This window comes from Arachis ipaensis, chromosome B04 (assembly GCF_000816755.2).
Source record: "Arachis ipaensis cultivar K30076 chromosome B04, Araip1.1, whole genome shotgun sequence".
Taxonomy (NCBI): domain Eukaryota; kingdom Viridiplantae; phylum Streptophyta; class Magnoliopsida; order Fabales; family Fabaceae; genus Arachis; species Arachis ipaensis.
Genome location: NC_029788.2, coordinates 7527161 through 7545676, shown reverse-complemented (window position 1 = coordinate 7545676; position 18516 = coordinate 7527161). Strand labels below are relative to the sequence as shown.

The 18516-nt window shown below is 38.9% G+C and overlaps 2 protein-coding genes across 2 annotated transcripts; both read left to right on the top strand.

Annotated features, from left to right (window-relative positions):
- LOC107635952 lies at positions 390-1865 on the top strand. The gene is made up of 3 exons (XM_016339499.1): positions 390-866; positions 963-1469; positions 1590-1865. The coding sequence occupies exons 1-3, from the start codon at positions 390-392 to the stop codon at positions 1863-1865; spliced, it is 1260 nt and encodes a 419-aa protein (XP_016194985.1).
- On the top strand, positions 14047-17784 carry LOC107638707 (scarecrow-like protein 13). The gene is made up of 2 exons (XM_016342069.2): positions 14047-14245; positions 15334-17784. Exon 2 carries the CDS (start codon positions 15624-15626, stop codon positions 17277-17279), a length of 1656 nt encoding a protein of 551 aa, XP_016197555.1. The 5' UTR covers positions 14047-14245; positions 15334-15623; the 3' UTR covers positions 17280-17784.

The window sequence follows — 18516 nt, the reverse complement described above, 5'->3', positions numbered from 1 at the left end:
TGGAGTCTGACTATCGCCGGTATGTTGGGAAGTGTTCTGAGTTTGGGAATGGGTGCACATGGTTGATTCGTCTTAGTCTCCGGCAGCGCAAGGACATTTGGGAGGTCAAACGGTACAACATACCACATACGTGTCTGGCGACCTCCATCTCCAGCGACCACAGGAGTTTGAATTATCATGTGATTTCAGCATTCATCATGCCAATGGTTAGGGCTGATGCATCCGTCAGCATCAAGGTGCTCCTTAATGCGACGGCCGCACACTTTGGGTTTAGGCCGACGTACAGGAGGGTGTGATTGGAAAAGCAGAAGGCCGTTGCCCACATCTATGGTGATTGGGATGATTCGTACAACGAGCTCCCTAGGTGGGTGTTAGGAGTTCAGTTGACGATGCCTGGTACTGTTGCAGTCCTTAGGACCAGCCCTGTTCGAGTTGGGGGACAGGTGGACGAGTCGCTGGCTTATTTTCACCGACTGTTCTGGACGTTTTCACCATGTATCGAGGCATTCCGTCATTACAAGCCCTTGGTCAATATTGACGGCACCCATCTGTATGGCAAGTATGGGGAAACGTTGCTCGTCGCGATTGCACAGGATGGGAACTCCAACATTCTGCCTGTTGCATTTGCACTGGTTGAGGGTGAGAATGCCAAGTTCTGGTCCTTCTTTCTCTCCCACCTGTGTCAGCACGTGACCCTACAAGCGGGTCTGCTGGTTATATCAGATAGGCATAACAGTATCAAGGCTGCGCTTGAGGCTCCCAACGGAGGATGGATACCTCCAGCTGCCTACCGTGCATTCTGTATTCCCTGGTCCTTTTTTCTCTCCCACCTGCGTCAGCACGTGACCCCTCATCCAGGTCTGCTGGTTATATCAGACAGGCATAACGGCATCAAGGTCGCGCTTGAGGCTTCGGACGGGGGATAGCTACCTCCTGCTGCCTACCGTGCATTCTGCATTCAGCATGTGGCAGCAAATTTCTCCCTAACCTTAAAGGGCAAGGATGCAAGGAGGCTTCTTGTGAATGCAGCGTATGCGAAGACGGAAGTGGAGTTCGATTACTGGTTTGACATTCTGCGGTCTGAAGACCCTGCCATGTGTGATTGGGCAAACCAGATTGAGTATTCATTGTGGACACAGCATCCGGATGAGGGTCAGAGATTCGGACACATGACGACAAATATCTCCGAGTGTGTTAATTCAATCCTGAAGGGAGTCAGGAATCTCCCTGTCTGCTCGCTGGTGAAGGCAACTTACGGGAGGTTGGCCGAGCTATTCGTCCGCAAGGGGAGAGAGGTTGAGGCCCAGCTGGGTACGGGACAACAATTCTGTCAACACCTGGTGAAGTATATTGAGGCAAATCTAAAGACGGTGAGGTGCTTCACGGTGACTCTGTACGACCGAGATAACTCGGAGTTCACCGTCTCGGAGACGACTCCTACTGGTTCGTTCTCCTTTGGTAGCTACAGGGTGTCACTCGGATCTCAAACATGTGACTGCAGATACTTTTAGGCACTACATTTCCCGTGTCCTCACGCCCTGGCATGCTGTGCCTATTCACGGCTGACTTGGAAGCCGTATGTCCACCAGGTGTATCGTCTTAGCTCCATGTTCAGTGTGTATCGGATGGGGTTCACACCACCCATTCCCGAGGGTTTCTGGCCACCATATGATGGGCCGACAGTGATACCAGACCCCAACAAGAGGCGTGCGAGCGAGGGACGTCCCAGGTCCACCAGGATACCAACCACTATGGACGAGGCGGATCCGAACAGACCGAAGAGATGTGGGTTCTGTCGGCAACCAGGACACACACGTCGGAGTTGCCCACAGGTCGGAGGACCAAGTCACACGGGTGGGACATGAGTTGGTTTATTGTTAGCTTTATTATAATGGTGATTTCACTTTTGTATTTAGTGTCAATTGTTTGAAGGTATGCTACTTGAAGTTGTTAAGTACAAAAATTTGTTTAGCTTAATCTGAAGTACTTTGCGTTGGTTAATAATTACTCCATGTGTTTCTTTTCTGAAACGAAATGTCACCTCTCCGACAAATACATAAGGCAATAAGGCAATCTTCAAATCAAGTGAAGCATGACAACCAACATGTCTAAATAACTTAAATACACAATGTACACCAATTTCCAAAGTAACGGATACACGAGAAAGCAATAAGGTACATACCATAAATAACAAAATACATCTCGGATCCTAAGCATACAAAGCCAAAATAAATAAAGGAAGCTAAAATACGACACTGAATGTGACAAAAGTCATACACCATAAACAGATCATCTAAATAGGTGCGAATCGGTGAAGCAACGATGGGAGACCCATGTCCTGTGGCCTCTCCTGACGAGCGGCTCCTCGTCCTCGATGTCATCATCGTCATCATCCGGGTTTGCCTGTGCATGTGGCCTAGGCTGGACTGGCAACGGTCGTGAGGAAGACCCTGAGGGGACTGACTCTCTGCGGACGGGTGCCCTGGACGTTCCAGCAACTGAATGTGACCCAGCAGTAAAGGCGGAAGGAGGGGTACCACCCAATGCAAAATACTCAGGTGTTGGCACGGTAGGAGGCTCGTTCAGATCGACATCTAATGGTGCCTGTGTCCCCGGCATCTGACCCCACCGACGTGCCGCATCGTTCTCCTGCATAATGGCACTGATCTCATCTAGGAAGTGTGACCCGCCAAAATCCGCATCAAGACCATCACTGGCCAGCAAGTCTGAAAATAGCGTCCCCGGATTAACCCATGGCTGACTCTCCTGAAGTGTGTGGTCGTCAGTGGGGACATCAACGAAATAATCGCCGAGCGGCCCAAATCCAAGTCTACCGTCACGATGGGCCGAGCCATCTCCCAAACTGGAACCGTACCACTCTCCACCATGACCTCCATGATGAGGACTAACAATCTTAGTCTGGTTCGTAACGTGAACTATGAAAGGTGAATTAAGTTAACACAAGCGATGGGTATACTCACATCGTGGACTGTAACAGGTCTATCCTCAGCCTCCACATCTGCACTCGAGGTCCCTTCTCGCTACCGGAAGGATTGTGACCTGACCACCTGCAACTCACATCGGTGTTATGACGAAAGAAAAGTATGAAAAAAGAGTATAACAATATAAGTGGACATGGAATTAAATAATTTAACTCATAACAGAAAAATCCTACAATAGTACCTCGACGCCAAGGGCCAGCTGAACGTATCATACCCACTAGGTCTAAACCCAGGAAAGCGCCAAAAGATCCAAGACTGAAGTAACTGTAACGGGCCAGCTAACTTCACCACATGTCTGTTGGCCACTCAGCACATGCACCGGTACAACCACGTTAGTGCCGCTGACCCCCAGCTGTAGCCACCCATCTCCTCAAGCCTAGCCACATAGGGTAGCCATCTGATGTGAATACGGTTGCCGGACTTGTCGGCAAACAACTGAGTACCCAACAGCATCATGATATAGGCACGAGCATAGCGCCTCACTGTCGCATCGTCGGCTCCCTCGGGGCACTCTCCAAAAGTCTCCTGAAACCAGGTGCAGTTCACTGCGAACTTCTGAATTTGGTTCGCAGGAGGTAACACACCAAGCGACTCCTGGAACCACACCCAAGCTGGACGGCCACTCTGGATGTATATCTAGAAGTCCGTCAAGCGACCACTCACATAACGTCCATCGACCGGCAAGCCCAGCTGGTACGCCACGTCCTGTAGTGTAATTGTGCACTCCCTGAACGGCATGTGGAATGTGTGCGTCTCCGGACGCCACCGCTCGACGAAAGCACTGACAAGAGACTCATCCAATTGAACCATCTATCATTCAGCCTCGCAAGATGGTATAATCCGGCCATCTGCAGGTACGGGATGTACCTCTCATCGAGTCGCATGCCCTGCTGCCGCCGCATACTCAAAATGCATCGCTGGGGCTGCGCATAAGATGAACCGCATAATTACAACCACTTACAAAACCACTAGCAGAAACCACTAACAACGTAAACTATGAACGGAAACCACTAACAGAAAAAACTAACACAAACCGCTAACAAAAACCACATGCAAAACCACTACCCTAAACCACTAGCAAAATCGCATGCATAAACCGTTAACATAAACCACTAACATAAACCACGTGCATAAATCACTAGCATAAACAACTAGCATAAACCATTAGCATAAACCACTAGCATAAACCACTTGCAAAACTACTGGCCTAAACCACTTACATAAACCACATTCGAAACCACTAACAAAACCACTAACATAAACTACCAAGTAAACCACAAACAAAACCACTAAAATGAACCACATGCAAAATCACTAGCATAACCAAAATGCAAAATCACTAACATAAACCACATGCAAAATCACTAAAATAAACCACATGAAAAACCACTAACAAAACCACATCGAAAACCACTAACATAAACTACTAACATAAACCACCAACAAAACCGCAAACAAAACCGCTACCCTAAACCACTAACAATACCGCTAACATAAACTGCAAACATAAACCACCAATAAAACCACAAGTAAAACCACTAAAATAAACCGCATGCAAAACCACTCACATAAACCACTTGCAAAACCACTAAAATATACCACACAAAAAAAATTCTAAATACTAACCTCGTCGTTGATGACCCCGGATATATGAGCAACTCCATCCAAATGATATAGTCTTTCCGGATCGTCCCCCATCGACTTAGTATCCTGGTCGAGCCTTTGTCGGAGCGAATCTGGGTCATTTTCTCTGGAATTTGGTGGGGTTTGAGAATGAAAAAGTGATTCGAATGAGGTGGGTTCGAACTCCTTTTATAGCCGAATCCAGTATAATTCGATTCAACCCCATTCGAATTACTACTAGAGGCAAATTGTGAGTATTTCGAATCAACTAGATTCGAACTACTTGGAGTTTCGTGCAATTGTGTAATTCGAATCAACCTGATTCGAATTATTCATAGTGTAATTCGAATCAGCTAGATTCGAATTAGTAAGTGTGTGCGTTTGTGTGTAATTCGAATCAAGGTGATTCGAATTACATGCATTTCAAGTTCGAATTGACCTAGTTTGAACTACATAGAAATGTGGTTTAGTTAATTCGTGAACCAATTTTTGGTTTGACTGATTTGTGTAATATTCTGCTCCCATTGGCTTATTTATGTGATTTGCCCTAAGAATTAAGAATATGTACTGTTTTGATTTTTAAAGTTTTGGATTAAAATTATGATTATTTATATTTTTTTAAAATAATTTTTAATATTATATTTAATATTAAAATTATTATTTTAATATAATAATTTTTTAAATGATATAAATATTTCTTTATCATTATAACTACATTACTGTCTTTTTTTTATAGTCACCAATTATTACCACTAATAATATTACACTTTCAATTTTTTAAATTTAACCATATCACACTTCAAATTTTTTAAATTCAATAACAATAAAAAAAAATTCTTTCAAATTCAACGACAATAACAACAAAAATAAAAAGAGTTTAACTTCAAAAATCATTGATACTAATTTAAAATCTTTGAACCCTAACTTCAAAAAATTAGAAACCTAAACTTTAGCTTATCTATGATGGCGACAATGTGGAGTACAGTTGCATGTGGTGGTGGTGGAAGTGAATGTGAATGGTGGCAACAGCAGGAGTCAACACAAAGACACAGGCAGAAAGGGGAAGGGAGGGGAGGCAAGGGTGGTGATGCTGGAAACACAAGGAGAGTTGCCAGTGGCATGACAAGGGAGAAGACGGAGGGCCAAACAGCATCGCTGGGGCTGTGCATAAGATGAACCGCATAATTACAACCACTTACAAAACCACTAGCAGAAACCACTAACAACGTAAACTATGAACGGAAACCACTAATAGAAAAAACTAACACAAACCGCTAACAAAAACCACATGCAAAACCACTACCCTAAACCACTAGCAAAATCGCATGCATAAACCGTTAACATAAACCACTAACATAAACCACGTGCATAAATCACTAGCATAAACAACTAGCATAAACCACTAGCATAAACCACTAGCATAAACCACTTGCAAAACTACTGGCCTAAACCACTTACATAAACCACATTCGAAACCACTAACAAAACCACTAACATAAACTACCAAGTAAACCACAAACAAAACCACTAAAATAAACCACATGCAAAACCACTAACAAAACCACATCGAAAACCACTAACATAAACTACTAACATAAACCACCAACAAAACCGCAAACAAAACCGCTACCCTAAACCACTAACAATACCGCTAACATAAACTGCAAACATAAACCACCAACAAAACCACAAGTAAAACCACTAAAATAAACCGCATGCAAAACCACTCACAAAAACCACTTGCAAAACCACTAAAATATACCACACAAAAAAATTTCTAAATACTAACCTCGTCGTTGATGACCCCGGCTATATGAGCAACTCCATCCAAATGATATAGTCTTTCCGGATCGTCCCCCATCGACTTAGTATCCTGGTCGAGCCTTTGTCGGAGCGAATCTGGGTCGTTTTCTCTGGAATTTGGTGGGGTTTGAGAATGAAAAAATGATTCGAATGAGGTGGGTTCGAACTCCTTTTATAGCTGAATCCAGTGTAATTCGATTCAACCCCATTCGAATTACTACTAAAGGCAAATTGTGAGTAATTCAAATCAACTAGATTCGAACTGCTTAGAGTTTCGTGCAATTGTGTAATTCGAATCAACTTGATTCGAATTATTCATAGTGTAATTCGAATCAGCTAGATTCGAATTAGTGAGTGTGTGCGTTTGTGTGTAATTCGAATCAAGGTGATTCGAATTACATGCATTTCAAGTTCGAATTGACCTAGTTTGAACTACATAGAAATGTGGTTTAGTTAATTCGTGAACCAATTTTTGGTTTGACTGATTTGTGTAATATTCTGCTCCCATTGGCTTATTTATGTGATTTGCCCTAAGAATTAAGAATATGTACTGTTTTGATTTTTAAAGTTTTGGATTAAAATTATGATTATTTATATTTTTTTAAAATAATTTTTAATATTATATTTAATATTAAAATTATTATTTTAATATAATAATTTTTTAAATGATATAAATATTTCTTTATCGTTATAACTACATTACTGTCTTTTTTTTATAGTCACCAATTATTACCACTAATAATATTACACTTTCAATTTTTTAAATTTAACCATATCACACTTCAAATTTTTTAAATTCAATAACAATAAAAAAAAATTCTTTCAAATTCAACGACAATAACAACAAAAATAAAAAGAGTTTAACTTCAAAAATCATTGATACTAATTTAAAATCTTTGAACCCTAACTTCAAAAAATTAGAAACCTAAACTTTAGCTTATCTATGATGGCGACAATGTGGAGTACAGTTGCATGTGGTGGTGGTGGAAGTGAATGTGAATGGTGGCAACAGCAGGAGTCAACACAAAGACACAGGCAGAAAGGGGAAGGGAGGGGAGGCAAGGGTGGTGATGCTGGAAACACAAGGAGAGTTGCCGGTGGCATGACAAGGGAGAAGACAGAGGGCCAAACAGCGTCGCCAATGATGGTGTGACAAGGGAGAAGACAGAGAGCCAAATCGTATCGTTGGTAGTATGACAGGAGAAAAAATAATGACAGAAAAAAAAGTATGATGGGATAGCTCCGACGATAGAAGATGATGACTTGGAAGAGGTGAAAATGAAAGAAGAATGTGGGAAAAAGGATGACGAAAAAAAGGAGGAAGAAGGGTATTTTTTATTTGGATTTGGATTCTCTAAATTTTAAATTTTACTTTAAAAGGTAAAGTATGAACTATCAGCATTTATTTCATAGGTGCGACCAAGAAAAAATATAAGAGAAAAAGCATTTAATGGTGAGAGATTTCACTTTATGCTCTAAAGTAAAAATCTAAAATTTAAAAGATCTAAATTCTTTTTATTTTAGTTATCAAATTTTAAAAAGGACAAATTATGTCATTTAAGCTATTACTCATTGGCATAAAAATGCTAAAGTTGAGCCAACCAATTTGAAATAATATATATAATGGTTTATGCGTGAAATCAATTTGTATGAAGCATGCATCATCTAATTGAATGGAAGAAGAGCTTCTTGATTGCTATGCATTTTTTAAGAAGTGACAAACGTAACACACTAATTTGTAACATAAATATTATTTGTATATTAAAATTAACTATTAAAATTAGTTATTATAAATTTTTATATAAATAATATATAAATTATTTAATTATTTTAATATGTATTTTATATTTTAATATATATTTACTATAATTGTATAATTAATTAATAAGCAGAAATAATTAAAGTGAGACGTGGCAGCTAGGACCATGATTTTATCTTCAATAATTAACTTGCATTATTCTTCATATGCAGTTACAATGATCCAAATTAAGCCATCAAAGTTGATCTACTCTTACCCCAAATAATTTTATTTCATAGGGAGTTGACCTTAATGATATTGTATTATAGTTAATTGTGGGGCCGTGAATTGCATACGATGATAGTGAATTAGTGATGCAGGCTTTAATTTGGTTGTAACTTAAATTAACAAAATATCATAAATAATAAGTGTTGTGGATATATTAATATAGAATAATACTACATGTACACTAAAATCAGCTATTAAAATCAGCCACTTTTGTTATATATATAAAAAACTTATTAATGAATAATAAACTAACACTTCTAAAATCTCAAATATATCACTGAATTTGGAGAAAGCATGCATTATTATGAGTGTAACCTACTTAAACTATATTTCATTTCCACAGCAATATGATGTGCTTCGTGTGTGTGTATATATAAGTTCAATTAATACCTTATACACCGAAATAATTCTTGTGTGCTTATTTTATATATAGTTTTGGTTGGTTGTTGTGTAGTCAATATATATAGCTCTTTAATTTGTCATATGTTGGCAAATATTCTTTTGTTACAAGTTATCATATTCAATTATTTAAACCAGGCACCACTTCTTCAGTTCTTCTTCCTACATATTATTATTATTATTATTTTTTAAGAAAGAAGCTCAACACAATAAAGTGGAGCAAATAGAGAACCAGAAGAACAAAGCACAATACATAATAAAAAATAAAAAATTAGTCGCACCCGTTGTCATCTCCAGCATTGCCATCAACAACCAAACGGATCGACCCCACACCATTCCCTGTAGCTCAAGAATGATCTATGCTTTACTCCTTCGACACTTGTCTGTAAGCTCTGGAACACTCTACTATTGCGCTCCAACCAAATATTCCAGACAACCGTACAGAATCCTGTCAGCCATTTTCTTTGCTCAGACTTGCCCCCTGGTACTCCAGTCCAACTTTCAAATAACTCTTTTCCTGTTTCCAGAATGGCCCAAGCTCTATTAGCACCCGTCAACCAAGCACACCATACCTGCCATGTTAACTCGCAAGCAAAAAATAGATGATGTACTGATTCTATGTCCTTTTTGCACAAAACACACACATTGTCATTATGGTTAATAATGCCGAGTCTAGTCAGTCGCTCCTTCGTGTTGACCCTGCCTACTAAAACAAACCATGCAAATAGTTCAACCCTTGGAGAAACCAAGCCTCTCCAGATGGAACTAGTGAAGCTGTAACTTGTGATGTCCTCTGAGATGGTCTCCTTCTGCAACACCTGCACAAACGATTTAGTAGAAAAGACACCTTTTTTGTCAAATTTTCAGACCACTGAATCCTCTCTATCAACCGATAAACTTACAACCCATAACCGATCGTGGAGTTGATTGAGCAACTCTAGCTCCCATTGGAAGAGTTCTCTCCTCCACTGGAAGTTCCACACCCACTCTAGCCCATCCCAAAACCCACAGTCCCCTATTACAGATCCTTGTTGATTTGAAACAGAGAAGAGCCTCGGAAAATAATCTTTCAAAGATCCACCTTGTAACCAAGCATCCTCCCAAAAACGGGTGCTTCGGCCGTTTCCCACCTCCATGGACAAGCCACTGATCATCATATTTCTGATATGCTGCTCCTTGATATTGAGCTGACAGATATCTTTCCACGGGCCCTTCCTAAAGGCAACAGTTGGGTTGACAGCATTGCAGTTGGGTCCAGCTGATTACAGGAGCATACCACTTTCTTTCAAAGCGGGCAGTCCTCCTTTGAGAAGCGCCACCACCACTTGAACAGGAGTGATGCATTTCTAATTAAAGCATCTCCCACCCCCAAACCACCTAGCTTTTTCGGAGCTTAGACTACCTCCCATCTCACCATTGGCATCCCACTATTCCCATCTTCTTTACTCCATAAGAACCTTCTCTGCAATCCGATTATCTTTTCTGCAACCGCCTTTGGCATCTTATATAAGCTCAAGTAGTAGATCGGCAGGCTATTGAGAACCGCTTTTATGAGGACCAATTCACCCGCTTTGTTGAGAGTTCTAGCTTTCCATAGGCTCAGCTTGTCTTTCACTTTATCTATGATTGGTTTCCACGTCTTCACCAATCGAGGGTTAGCGCCAAGAGAAATGCCTAAGTACCTGACAGGCAGCGCCGCTTTAGCACACCCCAACAAACCACATATATTCATCACCCATTCCCTCTCACAGTTAATTGGGATTAGACTCGAGTTCTCAAAGTTGATGCTCAGGCCAGACATCAACTCAAAGCTGCGTAAGAGCCTCTTATAATTCACCAGTGTCTCTGTTTCCTGTGGACAAAATAAAATTGTGTCATCTGCAAATTGTAGATGCGACAATTCTATGTTGTCCTTTCCCACCAGCAGTGGAGAAATTCAGCCATTTTTTACCGCCTTCCCCACCATCCTGTGCAGCACGTCAACAACAAGCACAAACAGAAAAGGAGAGAGAGGGTCTCCTTGTCTGAGACCTCTCTCCATCTTAAATGGCTTAGACGGTGACCCATTAATCAACACCGACAAAGACGCTTTAGTCACACATTCCTTCACCCAAGTCCTCCATCTAAGCCCAAAGCCCATCTTCTGCAGGACTATATCCACAAAGCTCCATCTCACTCTGTCATAGGCTTTCTGAAAGTCAAGCTTGACAATTGCTGCCTGCTTCTTCTGTAGCTTTAGCCATTGGACCGTCTCACAAGCAATTAGGGCACCATCATGTATTTTCCTGCCCTTTACAAATACAGACTGAGTCTCCCCTACTAAATTTGGCATCACTGATCGCATTCTTCTTACAAGCACTTTAGATATCACCTTGTACACACAGCCCACCATACTAATCGGTCTTAAGTCCTTAATTTCCTTAGCTCCCACAAATTTTGGAGCTAACGCCACCCAAGTAATATGAGCATCTGTTGGTAGCTTCGCATTCTGGAAAAAGCCCAACACAGCTGCAGTGAACTCCTGACCCAGCTCCTCCCAACAATTCTTTATGAATTTCATGTTATACCCGTCACTACCTGGAGCTTTACTGGACTCACAATCCCAAACTGCATCTCGTACTTCCTCAGTTGATGGCATCGCCTCTAGTGCTTCTCCCTCCTCCTCAGTAATATTCTTAACTAGCCCATCACGGATCCCAATCAAAGGAGCATACTCCTGCCTATACAGTTCTTTATAAAATCCCAAGATCGCAGTCTTTATTCTAGCCTGATTCCGTACTATTCTTTCATTAATCACTAAAGATTCAATTATGTTGTGTCTCCTTCTTGCCGATGCCAGGTTATGGAAGTACCTAGTATTCTTGTCCATATCTCGGGCATGTTGGGATCGGGACATTTGCTTCCAATGAATCTCCTTTCTGACATACCACTTCGCACAGCAAGATGCCAGAGCCTTTCGTCTAGCCTCCATGGTTTCGTCATAACTACCAGCACTAACCATATCATCAATTTTCTTAATCTCTTCCTCAAACTTCTTTATTCTGTTGTCCATGTCCCCAAACTTTTCCTTATGCCATCTTCTCAGAGGTACTGTTAACGCCTTAAGCTTGTTGGTGAATATATCATCTCCCAAGTTCCTCCACTCGTCCTTTACCAACTGTAGGAACCCTTCATGCGTAAACCAAGAATCCAAGCTACGAAAAGGTCTTGGTCCCGTACAAAGTCTAGAATCTTCTAAAATCAATGGGCAATGATCTGAGAGACCTCTCGGCCCTCCTTTCAAACGAGTATCTGGGAACTCCTCAAGCCACTCCACACTGACAAGGACCCTATCAATGCGGCTACAAGATTGACCCCGGAACCAAGTGAACTTCCGATCAGACAGTGGTAAATCTACTAACTGTAAGTCCTGTAACCATTCTTTGAAATCCTCCGCAGATGCAGGTAGACTAACAGCACCTTTTCTTTCTTCCAACCGTAGTATCTCGTTAAAGTCTCTCATGAAGCAAAACGGAACCTGACATAGACCCACAATGTAGCTTAACTCCTCCCACATCACCAGTTTCTCACTCCGAACATGTGCACCATATACCAAGCAGAATGCACAATTAAAATTATTTTTTGTCAACACACCTTCAACACACAGCCAGCCATCCTCTTTGTAGCAGTTCAACCGCTTAAATAAAAAATTGTCCCATATTAACAACAAGCCGCCAGAGGCACCAACTGATTCCACATAGTCCCAACCCACCGTATCACTCCCCCATAAGTGTGCTACATCAAACTTGGTCACCACCTCCCTCTTAGTTTCAATTAGACCTAGCATATTCAACCTATATTTTTTCTTCAACTCTTTCACCATACTCAACTTTCCACACCCTCCTAAGCCTCTAATATTCCAACAACTATAAATCATTTAAAAGAATTGCTACATATTATTATTATTATTACAATTAATATTATTAAAACCATTAATCATTCTTTGATGCATGAGTAATAAAGAATGCAACACTAGTTTTTAAATTTCTTGTTTTGGTGATACCGTATGAATTGAAACAGTTAAACTGATAATGTTACATAACAAAAAAGTAAGTACCATTTTCTGTATTAATTATTGTATTTATTTTATATATTTTTGTTTTTCCATTAATAACTGTTTATTTTAAGCCATTATATCTAGCTCCACCTGTTTAAAATTAGAAAACCGAATTTTTATATTCAGAATTTTATTTATGCCTACCGAAACAAGAATATTAACTAATTAAGTTCACTCTAATTTAAGAAAAAGAAAAAGAGAAAACAAATTTATTAGTAAATTATAAATAACTTCCATATTAATTTATTAGTAGTCCACTGAGTAGTAAGTATGAGCGCGTTTGACAAGTAGTGAGACGCCACAAGAATATTTTTTTATTAACTAATTTTTATAATAATAATTTTAGAGATCACTTTAATAAAGACATTAAAAATATCTTTTTTTAAAGATGTTTACATGTGTCATATTATTATTGGATATTTTTATTAAATTAGTTAATAATTTATTTTTTTTCAGAACAAAATCGGTTTATTATAGCAATAATAATAAACCCAATTGTTTGCATTATAATTATTAGACTCGATTTGATCCGATCGAATTACACAATCTAAATCGAATATCATTAAACTTTTTGATAAAAAGACAAATATATCCCTAATTTTTTGTTTTGTGAACATTTAAATCTCTAAAAATTTAAAAATACAATTAAATTTCTAAAAAAATGGATTTATTGTTATTATTATAAAAAATCGATTTTATTTTAATTTGTTAAAAAATTTAAAATAACCGATTCATTAATATGTCCAATAATAATACAAAATATAAATGTCTTTAAAAAAAACGTTTTAAGCGTCTTTACGAGAACATCCCCAATTAATTTACTATATATAGCAGCACATAATTTTTTCGTGTTGGTAAGAAGCTGAAGAATAAGTACTTTACTCGGTGAGGAACATTCTATTGATTCTTGACACCATTCATGACCTCAAACCGAGTAACATAACACTGCCTAGGCCTCTTTTCGTAATTATCACTTATTCATAGGGGCAAATCTTACAAACCAACCATTATTTATGATATCATCATAATAATAATAATACTAAATTACTAATACTAATTAAGTAATTATTTATTTAAATTACACCAAAACTTCTAGTAACCTGATCACTATAATACATTGCTTTTGGACTCTTGAGACGGCTATCTCTCTCTCTCTCTCTCTCTCTCTCTCTCACAAAACCACTGTCTTCCTTGGCTTCCTAGGAATCTCTGCCGTACATCACACAGAAACTGAAACCTAAGACTCTGTCTCTGAATCTGAGCATCAACATACACCTCACAATCACAAACACAAAGGTAAGTTCTGTTCTTTTAAGGTTTCATGATTGATGGGGTTTGAGTTTAGAAATGGCGTACACACACGTGTGCTGTGATTTGATGTGATGTGTTTTTGGTTTCAGGGTCAAAATCTTTTTTCCATTGGAACTAATCTGTTTTTTTTTGTTAGATTTATGTTTCAAAAGGGATTGTTTTGATTTAAAAAAAAAAGATTTATTTTGCTTACTTTGTGGTTGCTGATAAAACAATAAATAAAGTAATAATATTGGCAATGAAGAACTGAAGAGAAAACAATAAGAGTTTATTTCTACTTTCTTTCTTTTTTGTCAGTTCTTAAAACTTGTTGCTTTTGAGGTAGGCTAACGCGTTTTATCTCAATAAATGAGTTTCTATATTTATTTTTTTATTTTTGTTTTTTTAGTATATAAGTGATTTTTTTTTTAAATATTTTTACTCTCCTGCAATAAATATGCTAGCCTGATGATGCAAAATGAATTGCATGTGCTATGCTATTTGGTCAAAATTCAAGCTATTTTTTATTTTACTCTTCTCTGGTCCTTCATGGCTTCATAAGCTTTTAATAGTGGATGAATTTGCATGTGAGGTATTTGTTGATGATTTTTGGGGAGTTGGTTGAAGGTTTTGGCAACAAATGCTCCCATTTCCAAGAAAGATGTCTTAATTGGGGTGTGCATGTGTATTTTTAATGTAATTTGGATTGAGTTTGCATCTCATAATTCCTAGAATAGAAATCTTGAATTTTGTGGTGGAGAACTTCTAAATGGGATATGGGACCAAATAAGTTCTTATGATTGGTCCTTTTTTGCCCCAATAGGGATCATAAATTGCATGCAAGCTGTAATTGCTCTGTTTTGCACTTATGGTGTTTGATATATTGCCTCACACAAATAGAGTTTTGCCTTGTTTGTATACCCAGACTGTCTTCAAAATCTTGTTTGGGTGTTGTTTTTCTTTGTCACATCATTTTTATCAGATATTGCTTTATCATTTGTCAAGCTGTTTAAAATAAATTTCCTAAATTTCCTTCTTGCTTTGTTTTATCAACATTGAAGCTGAATTAACCATATTATTATCTTACTCTGCAGGTTTTGGCTTCTTTCATGCAATTTTGTAGATAGCTTACACAATAATTTTGCCGATGCTTAAAGCACCTAGAACCTTCTCAAAATGGAGGTTGATTATTTAGTAAAATAGTATTCTCTATATTTATGCAACTAACAAACCGCTGATCTGGAAAAGTTTGGAGGGATTTTCAGAGTAACAAATTTATTTCACTACTAATTTTTGGCCCCAGACAAACCGGCATCCAGGTCCTATTCCAGGGTATCCAACTAACCCGACCTATCCCAACCCGAATTAAGCGATTTGTTATCAGATGCAAACCTCCCAGAAACACTCAACCTCAGCTGGTATTCACATATACCACCAGCCAGTGCAAGGCATTGATCCTTACAATCATTACCAAATATTACAAAGCAATTCATGCCATGATATCCATGACAGTAGCAGCCAGGGGACCAATGTGTCGTTTGAAGCCTCGAAGGAGCAATACTATACCCTTGATTCATCCCCAGCAACCAATGGTCTCATAGGTTGTGATTCACCTTCCTGTGCTAGTGTATCATCCAGTAGGAGCCCTTTATCTCCACAGAATTCTCAGTCATACTATTCAGATCAGCACCAATCTTCTGACAACAACTATGGATCGCCAATAAGCGGTTACTCAAGTGCTGAAGATAGCTATGAATTGAAGAACAAGCTAAGAGAATTGGAGATTACATTATTGGGGCCAGAACCAGATATTGTTGATAGTTGTCACTGCTGCTTCAAGAGTGTTCACCAAGGAGCATCTCCAATGTCGAAGTACAATTGGGTTCAGATTGCTGAGATGATTCCAAAGTTGGACTTGAGAGAAGTCCTTATTCTTTGTGCACAATCTGTGGCTGATGATGACATTCAAACAGCACTAGGGTGGATGGATAATGTGTTGGTGAAGATGGTATCTGTTGCTGGGGATCCAATGCAGCGACTAGGTGCATACATGTTGGAAGGTCTTAGAGCAAGGTTTGAATCATCAGGGAGCTTAATTTACAAGGCATTGAAGTGTGAACAACCAACAAGCAAGGATCTAATGACTTATATGCATGTCTTGTACCAGATTTGCCCGTATTGGAAATTCGCTTACATATCTGCAAATGTTGTCATTGGAGAAGCAATGCAGAATGAAGCAAGGATTCACATAATTGACTTCCAAATTGCACAAGGCACACAGTGGTTCTTGCTCATGCAGGCTCTCGCTCGTAGGCCGGGTGGACCGCCGTTCATCCGTGTCACTGGTATTGATGATTCCCAATCAAATCATGCCAGAGGTGGAGGACTTCACATTGTGGGAAAAAAGCTCTCAGAATATGCTAATTCTCTTGGGGTGCCCTTTGAGTTCCACAGTGCTGCAATGTGTGGATCAGAGGTTGAGCTAGAGAACCTTGTGATTTGGCCCGGCGAAGCTCTTGCCGTGAACTTCCCTTTTGTTCTGCACCACATGCCGGATGAGAGCGTAACCACTGAGAATCACAGGGACAGGCTATTGAGGTTGGTGAAGAGCTTGTCACCAAAGGTTGTTACCCTTGTTGAGCAAGAATCCAACACCAACACCTCACCCTTTTTCCAAAGGTTTGTTGAGACCCTTAATTACTACACTGCCATGTTCGAATCCATCGATGTGGCTCGTCCCAGGGACGATAAGCAGAGAATCAGCGCAGAACAGCACTGCGTGGCCCGCGACATTGTCAACATGATAGCTTGTGAGGGCCCTGAGAGGGTGGAAAGGCATGAGCTTCTAGGAAAATGGAGGTCAAGATTTTCCATGGCTGGTTTTTCAGCTTGCCCTATGAGTTCTTCAGCTATGGCTGCAGTTAGAAGTCTCTTGAACGAGTTCAATGAGAATTATAGGGTTGAACAAAGAGATGGTGCTTTATACCTAGGATGGAAGAATAGAGCTATGGCCACTTCTTCTGCATGGACATGTTACTGACTTCACTATATATCTTAGGTGCATGTATATTTTTCCTTATTGTTCTCCCTCTTTCTTCCCCTTTTTTAACCCTTAGTTATAATTCAGTGATATGCAGTTTCTGAATAGGATTTTGAGATTCAGCTTTGTTCCAACATGTATTGTAGTCCTTTTTTGTAGCTGAATCTCTAAACTTCATGTACATGTCTGAATACTTGAAAGAGAAAGAACCTCAGTTTCAGTAGTCATAGACACAGTTTTTTATGTGCACTAAGCACTCAGTTTAATGTGGTATTTACTGTGAGATGAGAAAGTAATCATTTTAGGTACTTGTTTGATTCCCTTTTTTTTTATTTTTACTTTGAGCTTATGTAAGCTGCTATCTAATGTTCATGGAGCTCAAGGTCTTGGTTTATTAGTGCACTTTGTGTACTAGTTTAATGTATGTGTTCTGATATAGGTGTAAATGAATTGGACTGGTCATCACACTTATCCAAACAAGAGGATCACCACAACTTTCATTCAACTTCTCCATGTGTGAATAACTGAATATATATATTGAATTGTTGATATTAGTATATAGAAATGAGGTGTATTAATAACTAATCTTGTGTAGTCGTATACTTAAATTGATGGATTATTGTGTCATGTTAGAAAGTTGTTTTGAAAGTTAAAGAGTAGAATGTGTTATTTGACTGAACACATTGAAATGGTCCAAATCTTGAATAAAAAAAAAGGAAATTCAGATATATGGTAAGTATCCTTTATTAATATTACAAGATTGTATATCAAGTTAATATTGAATCCTTGACTAATTGAATAAATAAATATGAATAACACAATTTTACTCAAAAGGCACACACCAAAAAAATATAAAAATATAAAAACAATGATAAAAAAAAATATAAAAATAAAGAGACGAAATTGTGGGGGTGTTAAGAGGGCTAAAAAATTTGGATATGGAAGTAGAATGAGTGTTATACCTTAACGTGGTAATTTTTGGTGTTTTTTAAAACTATGGGAGTACATTGTGTTTAAAAAATTTTAAAAGTTTGGAGTACACAAATCGGTCCCACCGATTTGTGTTGAAAAAATTGAAAAAATTTGGAGTACACAAATCGGACTCTCCGAGTTCTTTGTTTTGAAAATTTTGTAAACAAATTGAAGGGTTCGTTTTGCTTGTTGTATACAAAATTCACATAGAAGAAATCGGACCGTGTGACATGTCCTCACCAAAACGGATGGTCCGTTTTTTTTT

Coding starts and splice junctions, on each gene's coding strand:
- LOC107638707 (XM_016342069.2), top strand. CDS start 15,624: ATGCAAACCTCCCAGAAACACTCAACCTCAGCTGGTATTCACATATAC.
- LOC107635952 (XM_016339499.1), top strand. CDS start 390: ATGCCTGGTACTGTTGCAGTCCTTAGGACCAGCCCTGTTCGAGTTGGG. Junction 867..962: donor CCCCTCATCCAGGTCTGCTG/GTTATATCAGAC, acceptor TTCTGCATTCAG/CATGTGGCAGCAAATTTCTC. Junction 1,470..1,589: donor TCTCCTTTGGTAGCTACAGG/GTGTCACTCGGA, acceptor TATGTCCACCAG/GTGTATCGTCTTAGCTCCAT.